The 27,199-nt window shown below is 41.2% G+C and overlaps 1 protein-coding gene and 1 long non-coding RNA gene across 3 annotated transcripts in view; one reads left to right on the forward strand and one right to left on the reverse strand.

Moving 5' to 3' along the window:
• ecscr (endothelial cell surface expressed chemotaxis and apoptosis regulator) overlaps nt 1–4,893 on the forward strand; it is a 37,347-nt gene extending 32,454 nt beyond the window's left edge. Inside the window, exons 7-11 of the mRNA XM_048543942.1 lie at nt 2,150–2,251; nt 2,590–2,626; nt 2,745–2,812; nt 2,900–2,994; nt 4,564–4,893. Coding sequence (XP_048399899.1) covers nt 2,150–2,251; nt 2,590–2,626; nt 2,745–2,812; nt 2,900–2,994; nt 4,564–4,572 — 311 coding nt within the window. The 3' untranslated portion in view covers nt 4,573–4,893. The remainder of the gene's footprint in view (nt 1–2,149; nt 2,252–2,589; nt 2,627–2,744; nt 2,813–2,899; nt 2,995–4,563) is intronic.
• LOC125458556 (uncharacterized) overlaps nt 2,083–27,199 on the reverse strand; it is an 81,817-nt gene continuing 56,700 nt past the window's right edge. For both annotated transcript variants that reach the window (XR_009446615.1, XR_007248846.2), the window contains 2 exons: nt 6,998–7,050; nt 2,083–2,969 (listed from right to left, as the gene is read on the reverse strand). This is a non-coding gene — a long non-coding RNA (uncharacterized LOC125458556). The remainder of the gene's footprint in view (nt 2,970–6,997; nt 7,051–27,199) is intronic.

The raw sequence follows: 27,199 nt of genomic DNA on the forward strand, positions 1-27,199 counted from the left end.
GAATACACCTCCTTCCGCCCACCTTCCTGCAAAAATTCCATCCCCTATTCCCAAGTCCTTCGTCTCCGCTGCATCTACTCCCAGGATGAGGCATTCCACTCCCGCACATCTCAGATGGCCATTTTCTTCAAGGACCACAACATACCCCCTCAGTGGTCGAGAATGCCCTCAACCGCGTCTCCCTCATTTCCCGCACCCCATCCCGCACACCCCGTACCCGCAATAACTGTCAAAAGAGAATCCCCCTGGTCCTCACATACCACCCCACCAACCTCCAGAAACAACGCATCATCCTCTGACACTTCCGCCATCTACAATCTGACCCCACCACCAAAGACATTTTTCCATCCCCACCCTTGTCTGCTTTCCGGAGAGACCACTCTCTCCGTGACTCCCTTGTACACTCCACACTCCCCTCCAACCCCACCACACCTGGCACTTTTCCCTGCAACTGCAGGAAGTGCTACACTTGACCCCCCACCTCCTCCCTCACCTGCATCCCGGTCCCAAGAAGACTTTCCAAATCAAGCAGATGCTCTCCTGCACATCTGCCAATGTGGTATACTGCATCCGCTGTACCTGTTGTGGCTCCTTCTACATTGGGGAAACCAAGCGGAGGCTTGGGGACCACTTTGCAGAACACCTCCGCTTGGTTCGCAATAAACAACTGCACCTCCCAGTCGCAAACCATTTCCACTCCCCCTCCCATTCTTTATATGACATGTCCATCATGGGCCGCCTGCAGTGCCACAATGATGCCACCCGAAGGTTGCAGGAACAGCAACTCATATTCCGCTTGGGAACCCTGCAGCCCAATGGTATCAATGTGGATTTCACAAGCTTCAAAATCTCCCCACCCCTCCACTGCATCCCAAAACCAGCCCAGTTCGTCCCCTCCCCCCACTGCACCACACAACCAGCCCAGCTCTTCCCCTCCACCCACTGCATCCCAAAACCAGCCCAGTTTGTCCCCACCTCCCTAACCTGTTCTTCCTCTCACCTATCCTCTCCTCCCACCTCAAGCCGCACCTCCATTTCTTACGTCCCAACCTCAACCTGCCCCCTTGACCTGTCCGTTTTCCCTGGACTGACCTATCACCTCCCTACCTCCCCACCTACGCTCACCTCTACAGGCTCCATCCCCACCCCATTAACTTGTCTGTCTCCTCTTCACCTATCTTCTCCTCTATCCATCTTTGATCCGCCTCCCCCTCTCTCCTTATTTATTTCAGAACCCTCTCCCCATCCCCCTTTTCTGATGAAGGGTCTAGGCCTGAAACATCAGCTTTTGTGCTCCTAAGATGCTGCTTGGCTTGCTGTGTTCATCCAGCTCCACACTTTGTTATACGTTTAATAGGATGTGACACTCAGAACAGGACATAATACATAGTACACAATTAACTTGTGTCCTATATAGGTTCAACATAAAAATCCTTGCTCTTGTATTGCTATTAATGAAGCCTGGAATACTGTAAACTTTATTAACAGCTCGCTCAACCAGTCCTGCCACATTGAATGACATATGCATGGACTTATGCATGGTATTTCTGCTCCTCCACAACCGTTAGAATAATACAGTTTCTTTTAAATGTCTCTTCATGTGTTTTGTACCAAAATCTATCATTTTACTCTTCCCCGCATTGAACTTCATCTGTCACCTGTCCTCTCACTGCACCAACTTGTCAATTTACTTTTCAAGTTCTACACCATCCTCCTCAAAGTTTACAATTCTCCCATGTTTGTATCATCTACGAACTTTGAAATTGTTCGTGTCCTTGAAATTGTCCAGGTCTAGGTCATCTGCCTAATGGGAAAAGTAAGATTCCCAAAACCAATCCGTGGAGAATTCGACGTCTAATTTTCCTCCAGCCAGAAAAAAAACCTATCAACCATTCACTGTGTCCTATCCATCAGCCAACTGTGTAACCATTTGTTCTCATCTCCTTTACTTCATGGTCTATAACATTCCTCAAAAGTCAGTTGTGTAACATTGTCTTAAACACCTTTTTGAAGCCATTGATTTAATTGTGTTTATGTGAATCCTAATTATTTGCCAAAAAATTAGCATCAACTTCTTAAATATCATATTGAAATTATCTTTATAAGATCTAGCATTTCCACCTTACAGATATTTTGTATATGCTTTCAGCTGTGATCATCTTGATCTTGATCCTTGTAATAGTTGTGGTGATCCTCTTCAGTGTCATCAGTCTACGATTTAAATGTTGTGATTTTCAAGATGCATCACAAGGTAGCCAACCCATTTACGATACTTTACTGCCAAAATTTACCGAGAACTAACCAATATAGCAGCATGTATTTTATCAATAAGATTGTCTTTAAAACTCGAGTCATGAAAAAGTACAACTTTCATTTTTAGCATATAAATTTCAAACCATGTTTTACACAGTAATTTATTACTTATTTAATGACTAGAAACTGTCAGCTATTACAATCACTACATTTTTCAGAAAGAAACACGTAAGCAGCTACTGTAAAAGGATGAAAAAGAAACTATTCATCAAAGTGTTTTGTTCATATCTTGCTGTTCATTCTTTGATAAGTTCATATTTATTTTTAATTCTATAGATATAAGGAAGGCAAGGAATGCCGCGCCATCAGAAAGGTAAGTTACATTTAGATACTTCAATAGCACATTGAACAATTTGTTAAAAATTGAATAGTAATAATTGATACAGGTATTAATGATTTTTAAAAATCTGTATAATTGCATTTTCCCTCAGCTCTCAGGCTAATGGAGAAAAAGAGAGCATTACTCTGGTTTCAATGCGAACTCTAAGTACTGAAACTGGTACGTAATGGCAGAGTACATCATTCAGAATATTTTGTTCCTGTTGTAATTGGATTCTGAAGTGATTTTACTGTTGTTGTACTTCAGGTGGACCAGAACCATCAATGCAGGGATGTCTTCAGAACTATGCCATTGAAGCTGGTGAGACTGGTAAACACTGCCAACAAATAAATAACACAAAGGTATGTTTTTTTTTAAACACTAAAATACATTGTTGATCTTTGTAAGCTGAACTGTAAGATGTAAATAAATTCTTCATTGCAAAATATTCAACTTTTTTCAGCTATCCAACATATGAAGAGAAATCTACTTTTTTCAATTCACCCTCTCATCCCACACAATTGTTCTTCTTCTGAGACAGGAATGGCATATTATTACAATTTAATGCTAATCTATCTTATGAAACAAGTCTGTGTCTGCAGTAGTGAGAAAAGTCACTTCACTATCTTTCCAGACTTCTTTTCCGTTTAACTGGGTTTAGGTGGAATATGAGGGAGATAGTAAATATAATTATATAAAATATAAAGGAAGAAAATTATTCCTTTGATGTTATTTACCAATTTTTTAAGACAAACGATAGTAAATCATTTCTTACCGATTTAACAGAGTACTCATTAAACTGGCAACCAGGTATAATTTCCTGGCTGGAGAGGGGTAGAAGAGAGGAAAACAGACGGTGGATAGGAGCAGGAATAAGAGACGGAGGAGGAAAGATGGAAGGAATCAGAATAGAGGTGGACAGGAGGATCAACTAGGATAAGGAAAACGTGAATTGATAGAAGGAAGAAGTAAAGGAGAAGTGATAAATGGAAGAGGGAAGCACAGTGAAATGAAGACAGTAGACGAGAAAGAAAGAGGAGGGAAGTGAAGGATAAATGCAAGTAGGAGGAGGGGATTGAAAGATACAGAAAGAAGAGCAGGACAATGTAAGGAAGGAAGGAAGAAGGAAGGGAAAGGGATGAAAGTAATAGTAGGGAATGAACAATGGAAAAGAAGAAGGAAAAGGCATATGGGTAACGTAGATATGAAGGAAAGGAAGATAAAGAGGGAGATATCACATTTGTGGATCAAAAGTTGTTGTCACTAATTTTTTTTATTGTTATGGGCCTAATTGACTTGTAATGGGAGAGGATCAATTACTGCTAAGACTGAACAAACGGCTTTTGTCTTTACCATGATGACAATCAGTTACAAGTTGCATGAGTTCATTAGACAATGAATGGACTACTAAGGAGACTTGTAGACATGCATCTGCACTCCATGAGATCCTAAGATGTTCTGCCTTACGCCTAGCTGTGACTGTATGATGTCATGAGATTATGTAGAGTTTAATGCAGTCTCTAACATTAACCCTTTGAGAAACATTACCTTAAACATCAGGAAAGTGAGCAATTGAAGAGTGAGAGTGGGTAGGAAACGTGCACTTACCTGGTGTCTCTGTAATGTTATGTGTTGTCTCATTAGTGTACGTCACATATTGTTACATTCATGGGATCCTTACAAGTGCAGCACCTTTGGAATTCATCATTTTAAATATATAATAGACACTATCTTTTAAAAATATTATTTTATCATAATTAGAAGACCAGCTGCTGGAAACGTTTGGAGATCCAAGATAGTATATATGTTGAGTGATGTTTTCTGCTTCTTATTATTGATTTATTGATAGTCACGATGGCTATGTCATTACTGTAAACCGTTTGTTGTTGTTGTTGTTGTTATTTATTAACCCTTTTGGTACTCTATTTCAGTTGGTATAAAGAAATTGACAGAGGCCAATGCTGCAGATAAGACTAAACTATGGACAAACATGGACTGAATCTCACAATTCAACTTAGAAAACTCATTCCATTCATCTTCTCTGGTTCTCACATTTTTTAAAAAAATAAAACAATATCTGAAAAGTTTCTTGTGTTATTATGGACTAATATGTGAACTATATCCCAGAGTGCTTTACCCTTTTGGGGGCTAAAATAACATTGAAATAAGCTGCAACTTTGTAAATTATTGTTTTGTTAATTATCATTTCTGTCAACAGATGTCTAAAGAATAAAGATGACTAAACAAGATGAAACATTGAGAAATTTAAATATATGCTATTTGAATTTGTTTGATTATTATACATGTTACAGAGGCATGTCCTCAATTTGAAGGTTTGATTTGTCCTGAAATGATTAGATTCAGAGAGGGAAAAAGGGCTTAACTTTGCTTCTAAAATTCTGCTTACTCAACTTGGCAAATCTGCATACACAAAATTGCCACTGCTGTTATTGAAAAGACAATTAATTACAAAATGCAATACAACAAATGCATGTAACCAAATACAGGAAGTGAAATACAGTAGTTGTTTATTTAATACATTTGGGCATATTTAGTTCTTTCATGACTCCCTGCTCCGAAAAAAACATTGCATCATATCCAATTCCTTTCGGAAATATAAAATAATTCTCCAGCAAAGACACATAAAAATAATGGGGTGAATGCAGCTGCAGCAGAGCCTAAAGTTGTGTTAGGAGCTTTATAGACCAGGCTTTGTCTGACGCTACTTTTGAAGTACACGCTCGGTCTTGTGAAATAAGGTTGAACATCACTTCTTGCCGACCATCTCAATCCAAACCTTACAAATAAATAATGCATTAATGAGGGGCCAATCTGGGGATTCTCAGGAAGGATTGGCTCAGATCTATCAAAGATTTATGTAAAATGGAGGCTGGTAAGCCCGTGAGTTGAGACCTATTAACTCCAGAAAGATGCCAGTGGACATCATCTGGGGGAATATAGGCCAGGGACACATTGTGGATCCTTGAAAAAAATGATAGCACATTTCAAATCATGAGAGATCAAGGGCGATCTATATAGAATTTCTTACAGAGCGGTCTGGGCAGCCCCAAAGACTGCCAGGTAAAGACATTCCCAGCAGTCTGATATAGAAAGTTTCTAGTGATCCAGAATGCAATGGCCCAATAATAAATTACGTCCCCTCATATTTATCCTACTAGGTTCCTGGAGTCTGCACCAAACAGCAGTATTTGGCTGGAGTAGCATTAATTGCCCAACACTTACTACCCAATAGAACATGGTGATGAGCTGCCTTCTTGAGGTGCTATAGTCCAAAGAATGTAGGTATGCCCACAATAGTGTTAAGAAGCGTATTCTAGGATTTTGACCCAGTAACAATATAGCAATGGTGATATCATTCGAAGCCAGGTTTGTATGTGTTTTAGAGTGGAACTTGCAGGTAATGGTTGCCCCATGTATCAGTCTTCTAAGTAGAAGAGGTTACAGGTTTGGACAATGCTATCGAAGGAGCCTTGACGAGTTGTAGATGGTATTCACTGCTGCCATTGTGCATCAGGATGAATGTGATACCACTCTAGCAGACTGTTTTGTTCTGAATCGCCGTGAGCTTCTTGACTGTTGTTGGACCTCTACTCACCCAGGAAATTGGGAAGTACTTTATTATTCTCCTGACTTAGTGGTGAACACCCATTGGGTGTTACTTGTTTACAAAATTCCCACTTTCCAACCTGATCTTGTAATATCAGTATTTATAAAACTGCTTCAGTTCAAGAGATGTTCAGAGTAGGGGTTCAGAGATGGTAATGCAGTGAATATGAAGATGAGGTGATTAGATTCCCTGTTGGTAGAGATGTCTGGCATTTGTGTGACAAGAATGTTACTTGCCATGTGATCTGCCCATGTTTGGATGTTATCCAAGTCACGCTACACATGGACAATGGTTACTTTACTATTTGAGGATTCATGAATAGTGCTGAAAATTGTGCAATTATCAGAGAGCAACTCCACTTCTGACATAATGATGTTGGGAATGTCATTAATAAGGCGGCTGAAGATGATTGAGCCGAGGGCACTACACTGAGGAACTCCTGCAGAGACCTCCTGCAGCTAAACTGATTAACCTCCAACATTTACAACCATCCTTCTTTGTACTAGGTATGATGATGGAGTATTTGCCCCTATTTCCATTGAGTTCAATTTCACTAGAACGCTTTGAATAATGCCCATGTTTGTAAACTATAGTTTTCCTGGGTAGTTAATTTTGTCTACCTATTCTTAAAAAAAAATTAAAAGAAATAAATAAATGGTTTATAATTTACATTTTAATTAAATGGTTTATAATTTACATTTTAATTTAGTTTCTTATTTAAAAGTATAATGACTTACCAAATCTTTGCTCTCCTGACTTCTGCACTGGATTGAAATAAAATGCTGAAATGCTTGAAACATTGAAATTTTGAAAAGTGCAATTGTCAGAATTCATAAAGCTTCAGGAACACAAAAATTACAACTTGCAATACCAGGTTACATTGATACTTAATACATTCACAATACATTTCTTTGCCTGTTGTAAACCTTTTCCTAGTTATGGTAACTAACTGACCCATAAGTCCATTTGTGTTGAATGGCAAATGATGCTCTCCTTTCCAAGCTTTTTGCATTTCGATGATTTCAAACTTGTTTGATTTTTGCTCCCAAAACCCATTCCTGCATATTGTACTGTTCTAAGTACAGTACAGTAATAACTAATGCAGTGCTAATAAATTGGTACTAAAAAATCCTTTTTAGTTGGGGGATTATGATAACTAAATTTTCATTTGCCTAATCAATGTAGGAACTCATATTGATCAGTTTAGCGTATCACACTTCTCTTTGGAAAGCCCCAGTGAAGTGTTATACTTCTGTATCAAATGGTTTTTGTTGTCTTTTGTGTTGGAGGAGTATGGTAGCTGAATTTTAATTCACCTAAACAACACACATGGTCATGACGATCATTGTGATGTGTCACTCTCCAGATCAGAAAGCACAACCTAAGTTTTGTAACACTAATGTCTCTCACAGTTTGGTTTCAGACTAAGTACACAAGATAGTTGAAACAAGGCCAGGTGATCTTATGTTTCCAGATTATCATTCTAACCATCCAATTATAGTAACAAATTATTGCCTAAATGATCTTTCCCAGCAACCAACTGCCTCTCAGCTTGGTTCAATAATAACAATCTTACCCTTGAGTTAGTTAAATCATCAAATAACATATGCAACAAAATAATGACATTTCAGTACAAGAGAACATTGAATTAGAAGTGCAGATCATTGAGAGAGCAATAAACTAAGTCCCCATGTAACCATTCTCGAGGCTGTAAAGCATTCATGCACTGCTTGAGGAGAAATATAGAATTCTTCAAATGAGCTAGTTAACATTCATCCCACAGATCAGATAAATACTGATTAAATAGTCAGCTACTTTTTTTTCATTCATTTGTGGTATGTGGGCATTGTTGGCTGGCCAACATTTATTGGCTATCCCTAACTGCCCGTGAAAAGGTGGTGGTGAGCTGCCTTCTTGAGCCACTGCAGTCCACCGGTTGTGGGCTGACCCACAATGTCATGAGGGAGGGAATTTGTCCCAGCAACAGCAAGGGAATAATGAGGTTTTTCCAAAGCAGGATGATGAGTGGTTTGGAGGGAATCTTGAAGGTGGACATGTTCCCAAGTAGCTACTGCCCTTGTCCGTCTAGATGGAAGTGGTTGCGTGTTTGGAAGGTGCTGTCTGAGGATATTTGGTGAATTTATGCAGTGCATCTTGTAGATTATACACATTGCTGCTACTGAGCATCAGTGGTAGAGGGAGTGGATGCTTTTTTCCTGGATGGTGTCATACTCCTTGAGTGTTGTTACAGCTGCCCCCATCCAGCCAAATGGGGAGTATTCCATCATACTCCTGACATGTGCCCTGTAGATGGTGGACAGGCTTTGGGGACATGACAGATGAATTACTAGTCACAGTATTCCTAGCTTCTGACCTGTTCTTGTAACCACCATGTTTATGTGGCAAGTCTAGTTAAGCTTCTGGTCAATGGAAATATCCAGAAAATTTACAGTGGGGTTTCAGTGATGGTAACACCATTGAAGGGGTAGTGGTTAGATTGTCTCTTATTGTTGATGATCATAGTCTGGCATTTGTGTGGGTCGAATGTTACTTGCCTCTTGTTAGCCCAAGCCTGGATATTGTCCAAAACTGTGAACATAGACTGCTTCAGTATCTGAAGAATCACAAATAGTGCTGATCATTGTGCAATCATCGGCAAATGTCCCCACTTATGATGGAGGGAAGGTCTTGATGAAGCAGTGGAATATAGTTGGGCTGAAGACATTATCCTGAGGAACACCTGCAGGGATGTCGTGGAGCTCTTTTGCTGTTTGTGGTATTGTGCTCTACAATTTGGGTGATATGTACATTCTGACTTCACATCGTTACTCATCACATTTCAACACAATTTACCATATTGGATAAACAAATAACTTCTCTGCTTCTATCTAGTCTTTTAATAAAGATGTAACATTTTACCCAACCTAGTTTTTAAAATATTACTTTGGCTAGAGTAAGACCAAACATCCCTTGCTAGATCCCTTTTTGGCACTGAATCCTGTTACAACATGTCAAATAGGTTCTTTTTAAGGCTGTATATTTTCTAGCCATCAGAATAGAATAAAATCACAAATGTCAATAAGAGCCAATTATTTAAGCAGTATCATTACTGTAAATAATTTTATGAGGTTATTTTAATACTATCAGGTCTCACATAAAATTGAAGAAAAGTAATATTTGACTAAAATATACCCTTACATCCAATATCATTTTAGATCTTTTAGAAAAGCAGCAATTGAGGTGGTTCAGCTCAACATTAAAATCCGTATTGATGATTTTTATGAAGCACTTTCACATTGATTTCAACAGCTATGCCACAACTAAGTACGTCAATGACAAAAAGCAATTGTGCAAATAGTTTCTGTAAGATATTACTAATAATGCTAGTGGGATAATTATGGTGAGCACTGTTTTTGCTGTCATTATGTTCACAAAATATAGATTCATTCTTATGAATAAAAACCCACTGTCATAAACACCCTGTGATTTGTTGGGCAAAATTTTTTTTTCTACAACATAAAATGTTAACTTCTAGGGCGTGTTAGGTGTCAAGGTTCTGCAGAAAGAGGATAGGGAGAAATTCTCCACACATAAATGGATCAAGAACCAAGAATCACAGTTTTCAAGTGTTTTGCAGAAGAAGCAAATGTTAGGTGGAAAATATTTTTTCACACAGTGAGTAATTAGAGTCTGGAATGCACAGACTGTAATGTGGTAAGGACATGTTTAATTGAGGCTTTCAGAAGGTCATTGGAAGATTATTTAAAGAGAAGTAATGTGTAGGGCTACGGGGAACAAGCAGGAGATTTGCACTAAGTTAAAGTGAGTAGAGAGACAGGGCAGATATGATAGACTACGTGGCCTCCTGCACCATAGTAGTTTTGTGATTTTGTGATATTATTGCACATTTGAAAATTTCAAGCAATGGATTACAATTAAAAATGGATACACTTATTAATAAAAACATCATAATTGTTATTATTAAATTGATATTAACTCACATCCTACAAAGCATACCATTCAAGTGCAGAAACCATTTACCCTTTGTTTTGAACACTTCTATCAATTACCTCAAGCAAAAAGAATTTATTATGTTAACATTTTAATTATCAATTAGTTAACTGTTATCATTGCATTGTCACTGGCCACCTAAACTTAACAAATGCATTTGGAGTCACTTATTGTTAAATAGGATTTTATTCAATTTATTCTCCTTCATCTGTATTGCTCAAATGAGCAGCAGTTAAATAATAAGGCAAAATTTTCCCATATTTTGTCAAAAAATCATTTTCATCAATTTTCACAAAGGATTTCTCTCCACAAGCTTTAATGGCTTGTGTTATCATCTCAAACTCGCCTCATCAACGACTTACCCCCATGGATTCTAACTCTTACCATAGCCAGAGTCACCCCTGCTAAGATATCCTGGAATAGACCAGCATCCTGTGTGCCAAGCCATATACTGGCACTCCAGAGCTGTGCTTCACCAGCAGTGTAGCGGCACAGCAGTCAGAAACCCATGCTATCATGGCAAATGGATGATATGGATGACGCTACTTTGCATATACGTTGCCATTCTCTTATCACAACTTCTGCTTAAACCACCAGGTCACACATCTCACCTGTCCTAAACTATATCGCATCTTAACACCATGTCACTGCTGCTGTTTCTCCAAGTTCAGTTGGAGACTGGCTTCTTATCATTGTTCAGTAGGGGACCATCACGTACGGGTAAACCTACAAATGATAATCTTTCATTTGCAACATCAAAAGCAAACAGAAAGAAAACTAACAGGAACTGCATTTCTCTCTCAGAATACAAACAAATTACTTGCATGTTGAACACCACCAATTCTACCATCAGTGAGTCATCACTGAGTTTTCATTTACTGTTACTGCCTGTCAATGAATTCCCATCCGCCTTGTACCATCTGATGCAACTGCGCTGAGTCATGCACAATATGATGTTTCTTCTGCTTAACATCCTCATCCTTCCACATCGTAACAGTGTTCCCACTCCCAGTTTCTCAGTATCCATCATATCCCCCCATTGCCTCGTGTGCCAGGCTGATGCAGCATACTCTGTCTGGAGTATATTGAAAATCCCATAAGACAAGTCTGAGGAGTGAAATTGCACCTCCAGCCAGCCAATAATCTCCTCCACTGTGGCATAATAGGCAGGGAATAAAGGGATATAGACCACGCGGAGGTAAGACACTTTTAGTTTAGAAGGTGTCATGTGTTATTACAAGCTTGGTGGACCAAAGGTCCTGCTCCTGTGTTGTACTGTTCTTTGTACTCACAGTTCAGGTGCATAAGGATTCAGCCCAAAGCCTCTTTGGGCCCTTGGATGTCTTACATCAACTGTGTTCGTTGTGGCCAACAGCTGCCTCTTTTAACATCATCATCAAGATGTCTAACTGCAGTTTGCAAACCTCAGTGACATGGCAGTTATTGACTGTGACCAGAATTTGCTTCCTAACTTCTTTTTACATTGCATTCGTTTCAGGCTCATCATGATATGGCTACAAATGATGTGAACGTGCATTGACAGTTGCTTTATTGGTGTATTTGTCTATTTAAGGATATTCTATTACACAGATGTGGAACTCACAATTTTGCCTATCAAACACAAACAAGGACTCTATCCACTGTGGGCAGGGCTCTTATAGTAATTGGCACGTTTACTCAGGAAACATAGATCATGCTGGACACTGTCAGTACAGGTCTCATTTCGGGCCTGTCCTCCACAAAACTTCTCAGAGCTTTCATATCTTTTTCCAGATTACTCTCCCTCTCAGTCCATCTCTACCAAACCTCCACATTGCAGAGACCCACCAATGATATATGACTACATTTCATCTTACCACCTGCATCCTGCAATTAGATTCTGGTAATATCCATTGTCCCTTTTCCTCTGTTGCCAGTAGAGGCCAAAGTAGTGGCGATTCCTCCTCCTATATCTTCCACAACATCCCATGCCATCCCATTCACTAACAGCTCAGCCCCCGGTACCTCAAGTTTCTCCCCATCAGTGGCCTTGACCTCTTCACAATCCAGGTTTCTGTTTACTTTCCACAGTGTTCAAAATACTGTCTTATTGCTACAGTGCCCTCTTTCTCCCCACTGCAACACTCAACCAATAAACCCCAGGACTGACTGCTCCCAATTTTAATATCTTCAAAGGGCCGCTCCACTGTATAACTAACCAGGTTCGTAACTGTTTGCCTTGCAGTCCCCTCACTGATATATGCAAGCCAGCCGACCTATTGTATTAACCCAGTCCTACTACCCAGCCTATAGTGAAATGGAGCTCCTCAACATGGCTACCCAAGTGGCTGACCGACAGTTCCCATGCCCCAAGACTGTGTGTGGATCCTGCCTTTGACTTCATCATGACCCTCTGGCTAACCAGCCCCACTCGCCTTGACTGTGAACTACTGTCCCTGGGCTTAAGGCTCGGACTATTGTTCAATGCCCACACTTGCAGCTAGCTAATGCTATAAATGTGAGCTTGATGTAGCTCTGTGTTGTACAGCAAGAATCCCCAACTCAATCTGATCACGGCTGTCAAGCATGGCCAGCAGCCTGGCTGTATGTTCCCTGCACTGAACAGCAAATTAAGACAGAGATGCACTGAACCTTTAAGATTTGACCTATGCACGAATATGCTAAGAGGCATAGCATGGCAAGGCAGGATAAAACAAAGCAGGGATGCTGTGAGCATGCAGGTAGGCACAAAGAAAGTGAGCACTGAGAGAGCTAAATGAGCAGCCCCAAAATGCAGCTCAGTTCAGTCTGTGAGTTGGGTGCTTCTCCCTGTGCACAATGTGCCCTTGCAGTTGCATTGCAGTTACGGTTGGCAGTGTGTCCCATTGGGAGCATTACAGGCTAGAGACACGCTGTAAGTGGAATAGAAATTTGCCATGATGGCACTGAGAGGTTGACGTGCATTGGACACTACTCTTTTTAGAATATAGTGTGCATGCATCTTGCAGTATGCGTTGAAAGATTCGCACTTGCTGTCCAAGATGGCAGTCTAGAGGAGTAAGCAGTGCGCTGGAGTCACCAGAACCCTCTCTGATGTTCATGGTAGGAGGCAAGATTCAGCATTGGTCATTGTCATAATTAATATAACAATTAACATAGTTATATATTAATAGCCATTTCACTGGTCCCTAGCAAGAATTTCATTTTGACATCCAGAACGTCATTGGCAAAAGCAACTAGTTTCAAAAAGGCCCTCGCTCGACATCTCACATGATTCTCCCAGATTTCTCACCCACACTCACATTGTTCAGCGTCCTATAGGTTTCCACATGCACGTTTTAATTTAAAGTGTGGCAATGACTGAATGCAAGTTTAAGAACCATTGGCTAATGTTTTCGGTAACGACCAGTAGAATGAACCCCAAAGGTACATGGACAATTGGGGCTCATTCTGGGGAAGGTGGGACCTCTACAAACAGGACGGTCTGCACTTGAACCAGAGGGGCACTAATATCCTGGGTGGGGAATTTGCTAGTGTTATTCAGGTGGATTTAAACTTGCTCAGAAGGGGGATGGGAAACTGAGGTGTAGTCCTAGTACACAGGAGGATGAGCGTAGGGAGGGCATGGTCAGGACTTCACTGTCACAGGAGTGTGCTGGCAGCCAGCAAGCTGGATTGAAGTATGTCTACTTTAATGCCAGGAGTATCCGGAATAAGATAGGTGAGCTTGCAGCTTGCATAGGTACCTGGGACTTCGATGTTGTGGCCATTTCGGAGACATGGATAGAGCAGGGTCAGGAATGGAAGTTGCAGGTTCCAGGGTTTAGATCTTTCATTAAGGTCAGGGGAGGTGTGACTTTGTTGGTCAAGACAGTATAACGGGTGGCTGAAAGAACTTTTGATGAGGACTCGTCTACTGAGGTGGTATGGGCTGAGGTTGCCGAGGATGGTTTATCGACTGAGTCAGTATGGGTGGAAGTTAGGAACAGCAAGGGAGCAGTCACCTCACTGGGGCTTTTCTACAGACCCCCAAATAGCAGTAGAGAGAGCGAAGAACTCATAGGCCGGCAGATTGTTGAAAAGTGCAAACGTAGCGGGGTTGTTGTTATGGGTGACTTCAACTTTCCCAATATAGATTGGAACCTCCTTAGTGCAGATGTTTGGATGGAGACGTTTTTGTCAGGTGTGTTCAGGAGGGTTTCCTTACTCAGTGGCCGACGAGGGGGGAGGCCATTTTGGATTTAGCTCGGCAATGAGCCAGGACAGGTGTCAGATCTCGTGGTTGGAAAACATTTTGGCGACAGTGACCACAACAGCCTCACATTTACCATAGCCATGGAAAGGGAAAGGAGCAGTTACCAGGGGAAGATATTTAACTGGGGTAAAGGAAACTATGACGCTATCAGACAGGAGTTTGGAATTACAGATTGGGAGCAATTGTTCCACAGAAAGGGCACAGCAGACATGTGGAGGCTGTTTAAGGAGCAGTTGTTGCAAGTGATGTATAAATTTGTGCTTCTGAAACAGGTAAGAAAGGGTACGATTAAGGAGCGTTGGATGATGGGTACAGAGGTGCGGCTTGTCAAAAAGAAAAAGGCAGCGTACGTTAGGTGGAGGAAGCAAGGGCCTAGCACAGCTTTAGAGGATTACTGGCTTGCTTGGAAGGAGCTCAAAAGTGGACTGAGGAGGGCCAGGAGGGGGCATGAAAAAGGCTTGGCAGGAAGGATTAGGGAGAACCCGAAGGCATTTTACTCATACGTGAGGAATAAGAGAATGATCAGGGAGAAAGTAGTGCTGATCAGGGCAGCGCAGGGAACTTGTGCGTGGAGTCTGAGCAGATAGGGGAAGCCCTAAATGAGATTTTTGCTTCGGTTTTCACTAAGGAAAGGGAACTTGGTGTGAATGAGAACTTTGAGGAGCAGGAAAACAGGTTTGAACAGATCGAGATTGAGGAAGTTGATGTGCTGGAAATTTTGGCAGATTGATAAGTGCCCAGGGCCAGACCAGATTTATCCTAGGTTGCTCCGGGAAGCGAGAAAGGAGGTTGCTAAGCCGCTGGCAAAGATCTTTGCTTCCTCACTCTCCACGGGAGTCGTACCAGAAGATTGGAGGGAGGCAAATGTTGTTCCTCTTTTCAAGAAAGGGAATAGGGAAATCCCTGGAAATTACAGACCAGTCAGTCTTACGTCTGTGGTCAGCAAGGTTTTGGAAAGAATTCTGAGGGATAGGATTTATGACTATTTGGAAAAGCATAGCGTGATTAAAGTGAGTCAGCATGGCTTTGTGAGGGGAAGGTCATGCCTTACAAATCTTATTGAGTTCTTTGAGGAAGTCACGAGACAGGTTGACGAGGGTCGAGCAGTGGATGTGGTGTACATGGACTTCAGCAAGGCATTTGATAAGGTTCCCCATGGCAGGGTCATTCATAAAGTCAGGAGGTATGGGATACAGGGTGATTTGGCTGTCTGGATTCAGAATTGGTTGGCTGACAGGAGGCAGAGAGTGGTAGTAGATGGTAAGTATTCTGCCTGGAGGTCAGTGCTGAGAGGTGTCCCGCAGGGCTCTGTTTTTGGGCCTCTGCTCTTTGTAGTTTTTATAAATGACTTGGATGAGGAGGTTGAGGGGTGGGTTAGTACAGTTGCTGATAACACAAAGGTTGGAGGTGCCGTTGATAGTATTGAGGGCTATTGCAGGCTTCAGCGAGACATTGATAGAATGCAGAGCTGGGCTGAGAAATGGCAGATGGAGTTCAACCTGGATAAATGTGAAGTGGTGCATTTTGGAAGGTCAAACTTAAATGCTGAATATAGGATTAAAGGCAGGATTCTCGGCAGTGTGGAGGAACAGTGGGATCTTGGTGTTCAAGTGCATAGCTCCCTCAAAGTTGCCACCCAAGTGGATAAGGTTGTTAAGAAAGCATATGGTGTTTTGGCTTTCATTAACAGGGGGATCGAGTTTAAGAGCCGCGACGTTATGCTGCATCTCTACAAAACCCTGGTGAGACCACACTTGGAATATTGTGTCCAGTTCTGGTCGCCCTATTATAGGAAAGATGTGGAGGCTTTGGAGAGGGTGCAAAGGAGGTTTACCAGGATGCTGCCTGGACTGGAGGGCTTGTCTTACGAGGAGAGGTTGACTGAGCTCGGACTTTTCTCTCTGGTGAGAAGGAGGAAGAGAGGTGACCTGATTGAGGTGTACAAGGTAATGAGAGGCATGGATAGAGTTGATAGCCAGAGACTTTTCCCCAGGGCAGGATTGACTGCCACGAGGGTTCATAGTTTTAAAGTGTTAGGAGGAAGGTATAGAGGAGACGTCAGAGGGAGGTTCTTCACCCAGAGAGTTGTGAGCGCATGGAATAGTTTACCAGTGGTAGTCGTGGAAGTGGAGTCATTAGTGACATTTAAGTGACTGCTGGACATGCACATGGACAGCAGTGAATTGAGGGGAATGTAGGTTAGGTTATTTTATTTTTGGATTAGGATTATTCCACGGCACAACATCGTGGGCCAAAGGGCCTGTACTGTGCAGTACTTTTCTATGCTCTATGTTCTAATGTATCAAGAATTCCATCTCTGCACAGTTAGTAAAACCAAAACTTGAAGCATGTAACAGAAGAAGATTGTTTCTGTTTTACTTCACTTTTGCTCGATAATTCAGGAAAATGGAAGAATAAATAGGCTTTAAGTTTGGATACCATTACAAAATAACTAATTATTTTGGATTTGTTAATCAGAAATAATAACAAAAGTAAAAAATATAAAACACGTTGGAGTGGGATTTCCTGAAGCGTTTCCATTTATATGTTGTTACAGACCTATGTACACCTGTAGATATTATCCAAATTAACTTGTTCACAGATATTGAAGTCTGGAGTAGATGAGGCTTGAACCTAGGCCTTCTGGCTCAGAGGCAAGGACACTACCTATTTGTCACAAGAACCAGTTTCCCTTTTATTTTAAACTTACACAATTTGGTTAATAGCAATCAGATATTCTGCTAAAGCAAGAAAAACCTAAACGTTATAATGTTTTACACCATTGATGAAAGGAAGTGCCAACTCAAATGCCTTTCATGGACATAACACCAGCGCTTCGTCGGAGGCTCACTGATGATGTTACCTAGAATGGTGACGAAACGTCTGAAAACTAACCTTCCAGCTCAGCGAGCAAACTCACATCCAGAACCTCAACCTGAGCTACAAATCTTCTCAAAACTCGCTACCATGTCACTGTGCAACATGACAGAGTTATAAGCAACACAAGCTCAAAGTCAAAAGAATTTGAGCTACATATTGTTGATTAATGGGATAATGATGCATGTCAAGTTGCAACAATGAAACTTATAGTCATGTGCAAGAGTCTGTTAAGAGAGGTGGAATGGTTCACACAAGAGAGAGGTGTACTTAGCTCAAAGTGTCAAATGGTCTGCAGCACAAATAAAGATGTTGAAAAAGTTAAATTTGTGTGACTCACCCTTAAAAGGAAACCATCCCGGCCTGGAACAGGTCACATGTTAACTGAAGGGAAATCAAACTCTATTCAAATTGGAAGCAAGCCACAAACCGGATAGTACACTTCCCATCTGATGGAGGGTGGTTGTTAAATCGAGCTGGCAGTCTGCCTGCCATCTACACATCCTCCTTTACCGTCATAAGAACTATACCAGGGTTGGCATCAAGCAGCCTGACCATTTTTGGACAATTGAGGCCTTTAAGTGAGCATGGGAACTGGTGGTGTTGCAATAGGACACTAAGCCTTTGACTCTAAGCTCTGTAGGAAGCCCTGTGCAAGTAACTTCTATCAATAGTGTTTTCTCCTCTGAATTCTGGAGCAATTCTCATCCATCCTTACACACCAAGAGTGTGTTCCAGCATATCTGACGGCAAAAAATAAGAAGGGTGAATTGGCTGAAAGGTATTATTTCTTAGCATGACTGTATCAGGTTATTGTTTGACTAGCCTGTAGGGCAGTTTTCCAAATATAAATACAAATTCCTCCTCGAGTGAACAGGATTTTACAAGATTGACTGGAATTTCTACCTTTGCTGTATCTTTGCATGTGATTGTTTGACGTTGGCTCTGACAATTGTCACTAATGACAAAGCAAAAACAGGAAGCTCATGACAACTCAGAAAATTACCGATCTTATGGGAATTTCTGTGGTTAATGACAAAGAGCTATACGAATGCTTGTAGTAATTTCTGGGAAGTCTGTGATAAGGCACTGCTGTGAATCCAATGAGAAAACATGCTTATCCTGCATGTTTAAAAAAAAAATCATTGTTAGACATTTGTAACATTTTGTACAAGTAGAAGGATCTAAAGCTGATGAAGGATAGGAATACATTCTTACATTTTCAGATTAGATTCAAGGCATTATCAGTGGAAAGTTAACACTCAACCAAAATGTTCAAGTACATTTTTCACATCTGATTTTGTTACCTTATTGGAATGAGCCAAAATTTATCATCTGACAGTGCAGAGAAAAGTACAAGAGCTATAAAAATGATATGTGTAAACTAGTAACTGCAGACCATTTAAAATGTTACAAAATGTAAAGTTAGATTTCTAGATACTAATAGGATATTGAAATTTTTTTGCAAAACTGATGCCTGACTGAAGACAGATATTCCAAAAACTGTTCATAACCAACATGAAAAGTCACCACACATGGATTCACTATGGTGGCATTAAATAAAGCCAAATGTATTAGATACCTGTGTAAAGACTATTGTATTTGAGCAACATTGTCACTTGGTCTGCTTCAATGAAAATGGTGCAGAAAAATGCAACCCCTGGAATGAAATCAAGTAGCCTTTAGTGCCTGGAAGAACAAACCAAGGCCTCAAGTCAAGAAGGCAGTGTTGGAAGAGAGTGTTGGGCTGATGCCCAAAGGCAAATCTGATCACGACATGCAAATGTTGGAATGAGAAAGCCTGAAAAATCCAACAGCATGGTGCCCATTATGATGTGAGAGTCCTATGTGAAACAGCTAGGTGATATAAAGATTAAGTTAAATGACCAAAATCCTCTTCACTCACAGGATTGTGTTTTCATGTGGATGATAATACCACCTGTCCATGCTGGAAACTCCTCAACATTGAATTTACAGTTCCAACTGATAGTTTTCAGGTTATTTCCATGGCCAGTGGTCGAACCCATGAGTGGTTCTCTATTTTTTTGGAGATTTGGAAAAAGAAATCAAATGAATGCAAAACAACAAAGCCTGTGATGATAATCAAGTGATGTCTTCAAAGCTGATGAGCTTTTGTTCACGTGAAGATTCCATACACTAACCCTGCTGTTTCGGAAGGAAGCAGATGTCCTCTGTGACTCATGAAGTACACTTGTTGACTTAACTTGATGGCCAATATCGCAATGTTATTGCAGCACATCCAGTAGCCACCAGCATCTGAGTGATGCAGGCGAAGTTCATTTGCTGTGACTGAAGTTTCGATTTCTATCATCATGGTAAAGTAATTTGGTCAGTCCATCTGCACTTCGCAGATGAGAGAATGAAATGTAATTAGCTTTTCATGCATAGAGAGTGCCATTAGTCTCCTTTTTACAGCATTGGTTGACTCTCTGTGAGATGTTACAAGCATCTATATCTCCAGCCTAGAAGAAGCCAGCACATAAAAGCTCATTGCCACATCCATGGTAATGATAGGTAGCTATGTCCTTGCCTTGCTCAGAGATTGCACTTCAGTTTGTAGCAGGGGGCAGATTTCAGTGAGGACATCCTCACTGATGTGCAGATGTCAGCACACCAGGGGAATTTTATCCAGTTCTTGGAGGGGAATTCAGAAGCAGGGTGTGACCAAAGTAGAAAAATGCATCGGTCTAGTTTGCTAACATTTTCCCGCTTCTGATTACTGAGTTTGAGGGCAGGAAGAAAATCAACATAGATAATTAGGCAATTAACGGCAATCTTCTACAAACACTATGTTTTTCCTAACACTGTACGGGTTCCAAGCAGAGGCACGTGCACAACAGGAAATTGGAGCAATGTGAGAGGTCAAGGCTTATTAACATGTAGCAGGAAAAACGCCAAAGCCAATATTTTCTGCTTGCTATTCTAGGAGGAGATTCCGGAGACAGGGCCTATAGAGAGCAAGTAATTCATGATGTTATCATGCTGAGCTGGTACCCCATTAATATTCTGTAGCTGATGGCAACCTCAGACCTCTGCACTTAAAAAAACACTGATAGCAGAGTTGCTACTTTATTGTCTTGTTTAATTTTGGAGCTTGCTTGGAACTCTGTTACTGCTGTAACTTGCTTTCACTTTAGAATGAGGCCCCAATAAAACACATTTACATGAAACGTGGTATCATAAGTGTCCAGCTGAAATTGAGAGGATTTTCAGAGCTGTGAGAAAGACAATTACTGTAAGAAGTGCCAAGGAAGCATTAGAACAGCAACTTTGTAATCTCAGGGAGAGTAAAGATGATGTGAATTTATCAGGCTCTAATGATGTGGAAATGAAAGGTGAAATGAAAGACAGACTTAGATTATTTTTTCAGTAACAGAGTTCCGAACAAGCTCCAAAATTAAACAAAACAATAAAAGTAGCAACTCTGTTATCAGTGCTTTTTTTTAAGTGCAGAGGTCTGAGGTTGCCATCAACTACAGAATATTAATGGGGGAACAGATGAGACTCTACATTTTGCTGGGAGACGTTTCAGGCCAAATAAGAACAACATATTGAAAAGGAAAGAAGGAATTACTTGCAGAAGGACCTACAGAAACATCTATGCCACAGTACAGGTTCTATATATATTGCAAAGGACACCATACACCAGAAAAAGGAAGCAAGTCCAGCTTTAGGTAAGCAGAACTCAAACTGCAAGAAGCCGAATCAGTTTGCATGCAAGTGTTCAAGGAGGAAGAAGCAAAGCCAGCTTGCAAAGATGACTGATGAATAATCATTCTGATGGCTATCTACACCATACAACAATTTGGCACTGTCATGTTAAAGATGATAAATGGTCTATAATAGTTAGAATGAAGCCATTGGCTGCTGAACAGATCCTAAAAGATGATAAGGATATTTTTACAGGACTTGATATCTTATTGGAAAATATAATCTCAAAGTGAATGTGAGTGTGCGGTCAACACAGCATCTGCTAAGAAGTGTTGCAGCTGCCCTCAAGTTCAGCCTGAATGACAAAATTGAGGAATCAATGGCTCCATTGCCCCAAGAAGACATGTAAAAGGGAAAGAAAAATGATAATAAGACCAAGAAATCATTCTTTAGAGTGGCTCAAACTGATAATATGCAAGTGAAAACAGAAGAAGCAGTCTTAACAGAACAGCAGAAGAAAATGCATGATTACAAAAAGAGTGAAACTAGAAGAAAAAAGATGCAATTGAAGATACCTTAAGTTAAATATACAGGTCATGTGCTGACAACGAAATGCTTTACTCCATATTCTGACGTGGTGAGAGCTGTAGCAGGGATGTGGTGAACATTGGCTATAACAGCAATGCAACAATTTGTCAGATTTGTGAACTATTTAGCAAAATTTGTGCCTAATGTGTCATCAGAATATGAAGCCCAATGCAAGCTAAGAATGAGCACTGGCATATGGGTAAAAATCAAGAATCCCTGTGCCTGTGTGGACTTCCACTGGGTACTCCGGTCTCCTACCACAGTCCAAAGATGTGCAGGTTAGATGGATTGGTCATGCTAAACTGCCTGTAGTGTCCAGGGGTGTGTAAGTGAGGTGCATTAGACATGGGAAATGCAGGCTTACAGGGAAAGGATAGAGGGTATGTCTGGGTGGGATGCTCTTTGTACAGACAGTGTGGACTGAATGGTCTGTTTCCATATTGTAGGGGCTCTATGATAAGCAACTTTCATTAGAATCATACAACTAGTGATGACAATGCCAATGCAGAGGTATTACAATACCAGTGACTGAGTCAATCACTTTGCAGTGTGATGCCAGTGAAACTCCACTTGGATCAACTCTAGTGCAGCAAAGACAACCAATTGAATTTCTATCCATAGTGTTAACACAAGCTGAATAATGCTATGCACAAATTGCAAAAGAGTAAGCCAGGAGTATATTGGCAAATTATCCTCACTTATGGGATCTGTATCAGTCTATTCCTTTTCTATTCATGTATTTATCCAGGTGCTTCTTGAAGGCTGCTATTGTGTCTGCTTCCACATCCTGCTCTGGCAACGCATTCCAGGCTCTTACCACCCTTTGCATCAAAAACATGCCTTGCACATCTCTTCTAAACATCCTCCCCCCACCTTGCATCTTGATCCTGTTTCCCCTAGTAATTGGCACCTCCATCTTGGAAAACATCATACTTTCTACTCTATTCATGTCATTCACAACCTTATAAACTTCTATCAGGTCGTCCCTCAACCACCTGCATTCCAGTGCAAACAAACCCAGTCTATCAAAAATTTCTTCATAGCTAAAATTCCCCATACCAGGCAACAACCTGGTAAACCTTTTCTGTACCATCACCAAAGCATCCACATCCTTCTGGTAGTGTGGTTACCAGAAATGTGTGCAATATTCCAAGTATTGCCTCAATAAAGTTCTATAAAGCTGCAACATAACTTGTCTATCCTTCTCTCAATGCCCCTTCCAATGACGGTAATAATGCAATAGGCTTTTTTTTAAACTACCTTATCTATGTGCACTGACACCTTCAGTGATCTGTGGATCTGCACACCTAGATCCCTCTGCATATTGATACCCCTAAGGTTTCTGCCATTCACTATATAATTTCTAGCTGTACTTGACCTTCCATCACCTCACGTTTGTCTGATTAAACTCCATCTGCCATTTTTCTGCCAATGCCTCCTACTCATTTATACCCTGCTGTATTCTTTGTCAATCTTCCTCACTATCCGCAACTCCACTAATCTTTGTATTGTCTGCAAACTTACTAATTAGACCAGCCACGTTTTCCTTCAAACCATTTATGTAGATCGCAAACAGCAGAGGTCCCAGCACTAATCCCTGTGGAATACCACTAGTCACAGTCCTCCATTCTGAAAAGCATTCTTCCATCACTACCATCTGTCTCTTATGACTCTGTATCCATGCAATAACGACAGGAATGCTATTCTCTGCCATAAGATGTCACACCCTTGGAGAGTTTTCCTCTGTCACTCCTTTTCATATTCTGATGTCATGTAAACCTAATGGAACCTCCGGTAGCAGATCATGATAGTAAGAGGGGCCCTGTCAGGGCAGCTAGAACAGTTATACTGAGGAATAATGTGGGAAAGCATTAGGAAGGCAGTCAAAAGGATCATTTCAGCTGAAAGGAAGACTTTGGGGAAGCAGGCTATTGAGTACAAGGATCTGAAGATCAAAAGATTTTCTCAAACAGAAGCAAAGCACTGGTGTAATTCAATGCAAATACTGTGTCTTCCTTGATTCGTTTTACTTTCCTTTCACGATTGTATGACCTGATATGGTGGAATAGAGAATTCCGACTTTATGATCTTTGGGCTGCCCATGTGATCAAAGTTTCACATTTCTGACACGAGTAGTAGGACTCCACAGCATGGGCATCAAGTCACGGCAGATGAAGCTGAGGCATTGCTGGAGGAAAGCAGACTTTAAGGCCTAACCTAGGCACAGGCTCCCCATGCGTGGTCCCTTGATGCTACGGACGAAGGAAATAGTACTCCTTTTCGGATATTTTACTTCCAATGTGTAAGAAGCTGGACAGATTCCGGGGATGGCCAGAAACATTAATTGAGCCAGTAATTGAAGACTGAGGACACACTGCTGGTTATGGCATCTAAAAGCCTCAACATCAGTGAGCTGACAGCATTAACAATGGAACATGGGAATGTCACTCAGGAAATACTAAGAAGTGGTACAAATATTCAAAGAAGTTTGCCACAAATCTTTGACAAAATGTCAAGTCTTTTGGGGAATCACAGTAGTTAGACACTGTTGGAGTGGAGGTTTTATCAGGTTTTACCTGGTCTCCTTCTTCCTGGTGAATTTGTTCATCTTTTAGGATCCCTCCTTCAAATCAACTAAGGATAGGCGACTGTAGGAGAGTCTCGGGGAAGCAAACAGCGATTGGAACGTCCAAGTGGAGTCAAGGTGGCTTAATAGTGACAAACTTGATTGTCTTTCTTTGATGCACAGGATTGCATCATCTGGATCAGGTGAAAGGTCACATTCTGCTTTCTATACTCAAAAGGGATATCGGAATGGCGATAGGACTGGGCACTTCAGAAAGGAAGCCATCACCAATCGTGGCCATCACTGTCGTCAGGTACAAAGACCTTATTCAGTGCAAAAGCCTTCACTTCTCACCAGGCCTTAAAAAAGTTGAGCCTTCCATTAAGAGCCAAGTGAGGTGTGAGATTCCTCCAGAATGAAGTAGGATCTGATGTAGGGTGGTACAGGCTTGTCCAGCAGTGAATATGAAATTTGGCAAGGCAGAAGACTGGTGCTTAGTTGACACTGGAGCAGATATGTCAACTATTATTCATCATTCTTTCTGTGAGCATCGTACAGGGGCTTGTGAGCTGATCAACATCTCTTCCTTTGTCCAGGTTTCTGCTTTGCAGAGGTTGGCACTTCCTGTCATGGCTACATAGAGCTTCCCCAATCTGTCCACAAACATACTTTCCATAGCTTGGGGTTTCTAATACTTTGTGACCCAATCAGTGAGCCAGAACAGAAATGTTGTGCAATGTTAGAGCTGAACATGCTAACATGGAAAGCATGGATTGTGGCTGTTAAGAGCACAACATTACAAGCTTGGCAGATGGGGCTCAGGAGTTTTTGACCTTGCTCTAAGCACTCAAAGTGAATCAGCCTATACAGTTCTCTAGAACTGATGAAACAGCAGGATATCAGTCTGTGGTCACACCCAACTAAGCCATCACTGTTCTTGAAGGCTCACGTACCCATCAGATTGCAGGTTGCCATTTTCAGTGACAAAGAGAAAGGCTTCCCGCACCCAAAACTTTAACTCTGATTTCTCTTCACAGATGTTGCCAGACTTGTTGAGCTTTGCCAGCAATTTCCAATTTTATGACAACGGCAAAGATATTTACCTCCAACCAAGAACACCCAAAGTGTTCTTAAAATTGCCACATTCATTGTCAGTGGGCCCATTGGAAGAGACGCCTCTAATCTCGATTCAATGGTGGACTTTAGCGAGTAAAAGGAGGCCCAGAGGATACAAACTGTTTGTATTTTCATCAAGTTTGGGACGACTCACAGTGAGTATGATAATGACATTGGGTATTATGATTTGGTATGCCGCAGAATTGTGAAGAAAAATGAAAGCCAAAATTCCTGTCAGATCCTAGCCCATCCCTGGGACATGTCATGATTACCTGCAGAAGTCTTTGATGTGAAATGCCATTCAAAAATTGTTAAGACCACACACCTCCCCGCCTTGTACTTCATGAAGAAGAAAGATGGAAGACTGAGGATCTGTGTTGAGAATTGGGCACTCAACAAATTAACGATGATAATTATGCTTTACCAAAGGACTGAGGAAATTTTGTAAGTTTCCAAAAGTGTTAAACATTTCTGTGGCCTTGATTTGGCCTATGGCTGTAACTAGCTATCCATTGTTAAATGAGACATTGAACAGAAGTGTTCCCATGGGTTCAAGGGTAGAAAAGAGTGCTTATTGTTCATGTCATCGGGGCCTCAAGCTGAACCTGTAGAAAGTGGACATTTACTCCAGTATGAAGCTTGACATGCTACCTTAGAGGTGGGCTACATCCCAGAAGGGCCTCAGGCAGTACCAACGTGGACAGCAGCAAGCTGCACCATTCCTGGAGGCCACAAAATTCATAAACTCAATATCAGCTGAAGAGTCCAAACAGGCACAGAAACTGCTGGAAGTGAATCAGGAGAGAGGATGTTACCCTCTATTGGCTGGTTCATCATGAGGGTAAGTAGGTGAAGAAACGCAGCCAACTTGAAAGCTTCAGTGTTAAACATTGTGGAGGTTCATAATCCAGCAGGTTACTAAATCATCGAAAAGATGACTGCTCTGACCAGAGAGCCGTGAACTAGACCAGGATCACTGTTGATATTGATAGCTACTGCTGAAATAGTTAAAGGCATACTTTGGCAAAACAGAGAAGTGACTTCATCTCTGCAGAGGATTTCTGGTGTCAGGTGACTTGCAGAGATGTTGGCAGTAGATTTTATGGCCCTTGAACTCAATAGCAAATGGACTGAGAATGTTCTTGTGCAAATGGATGTCTTTACCAAATCTTCACAGACCATCCCCATTAATGACTTAAAAGCCACGATTATAGTCAAACTATTAATACGTCATTGCTTTGTCTATTTCCATTAGCTATGTTAGATTCACAATGATCAGGACACAACTTCAAAGGTAACATTCCACAGGAGCTTTATAAGGTCGACGCCATTGGCAAGAGTCATTCCACCTCCTACTTTCTTGAGGGCAATGGAGAAAGCAAGCAATTAAACAGTGCCCTGTGTCACCATCTGCACGCATTTCTTCCCAAGAATAAACTAAAGGAGTTCTATACCTTCCGGAGCTGGTTTATATTTGTTGTAGCCTACTAGGCTCATCCACAGGCTCTTCTCCACAACATTGCTTCTTTGGATGAGATGCTATCATCCCAGTGGTCCATCTGTTCGAATACATCACACTTTCTGATGGAAATGGCCAGGTCAATGAGTGGATAGCTGAGCATTACACAAGGCTGAGTTGAGCATTTGAGATGGCAACCCAGACCACTGTGAAAGAAGCACTGAGAAGAAAACCCTTCAATGATTGTAAGGCTGGCAAGTCTGATCTATGAAATTGGAATATCAGAGTCAGAGTAAGATTTAAGGTATGTGGGACCCTGAAACCCACAGAAGTGTCAAGCAGCTGCACACAGGTGACCACAGCTGTGTTCTTGAACTAATCGCTGGAGGACAGCCTTAGAAAATGGTTCACAGAGA

The sequence above is a fragment of the Stegostoma tigrinum genome, chromosome 13, assembly GCF_030684315.1.
Source record: "Stegostoma tigrinum isolate sSteTig4 chromosome 13, sSteTig4.hap1, whole genome shotgun sequence".
NCBI classification, from domain to species: Eukaryota; Metazoa; Chordata; class Chondrichthyes; order Orectolobiformes; family Stegostomatidae; genus Stegostoma; species Stegostoma tigrinum.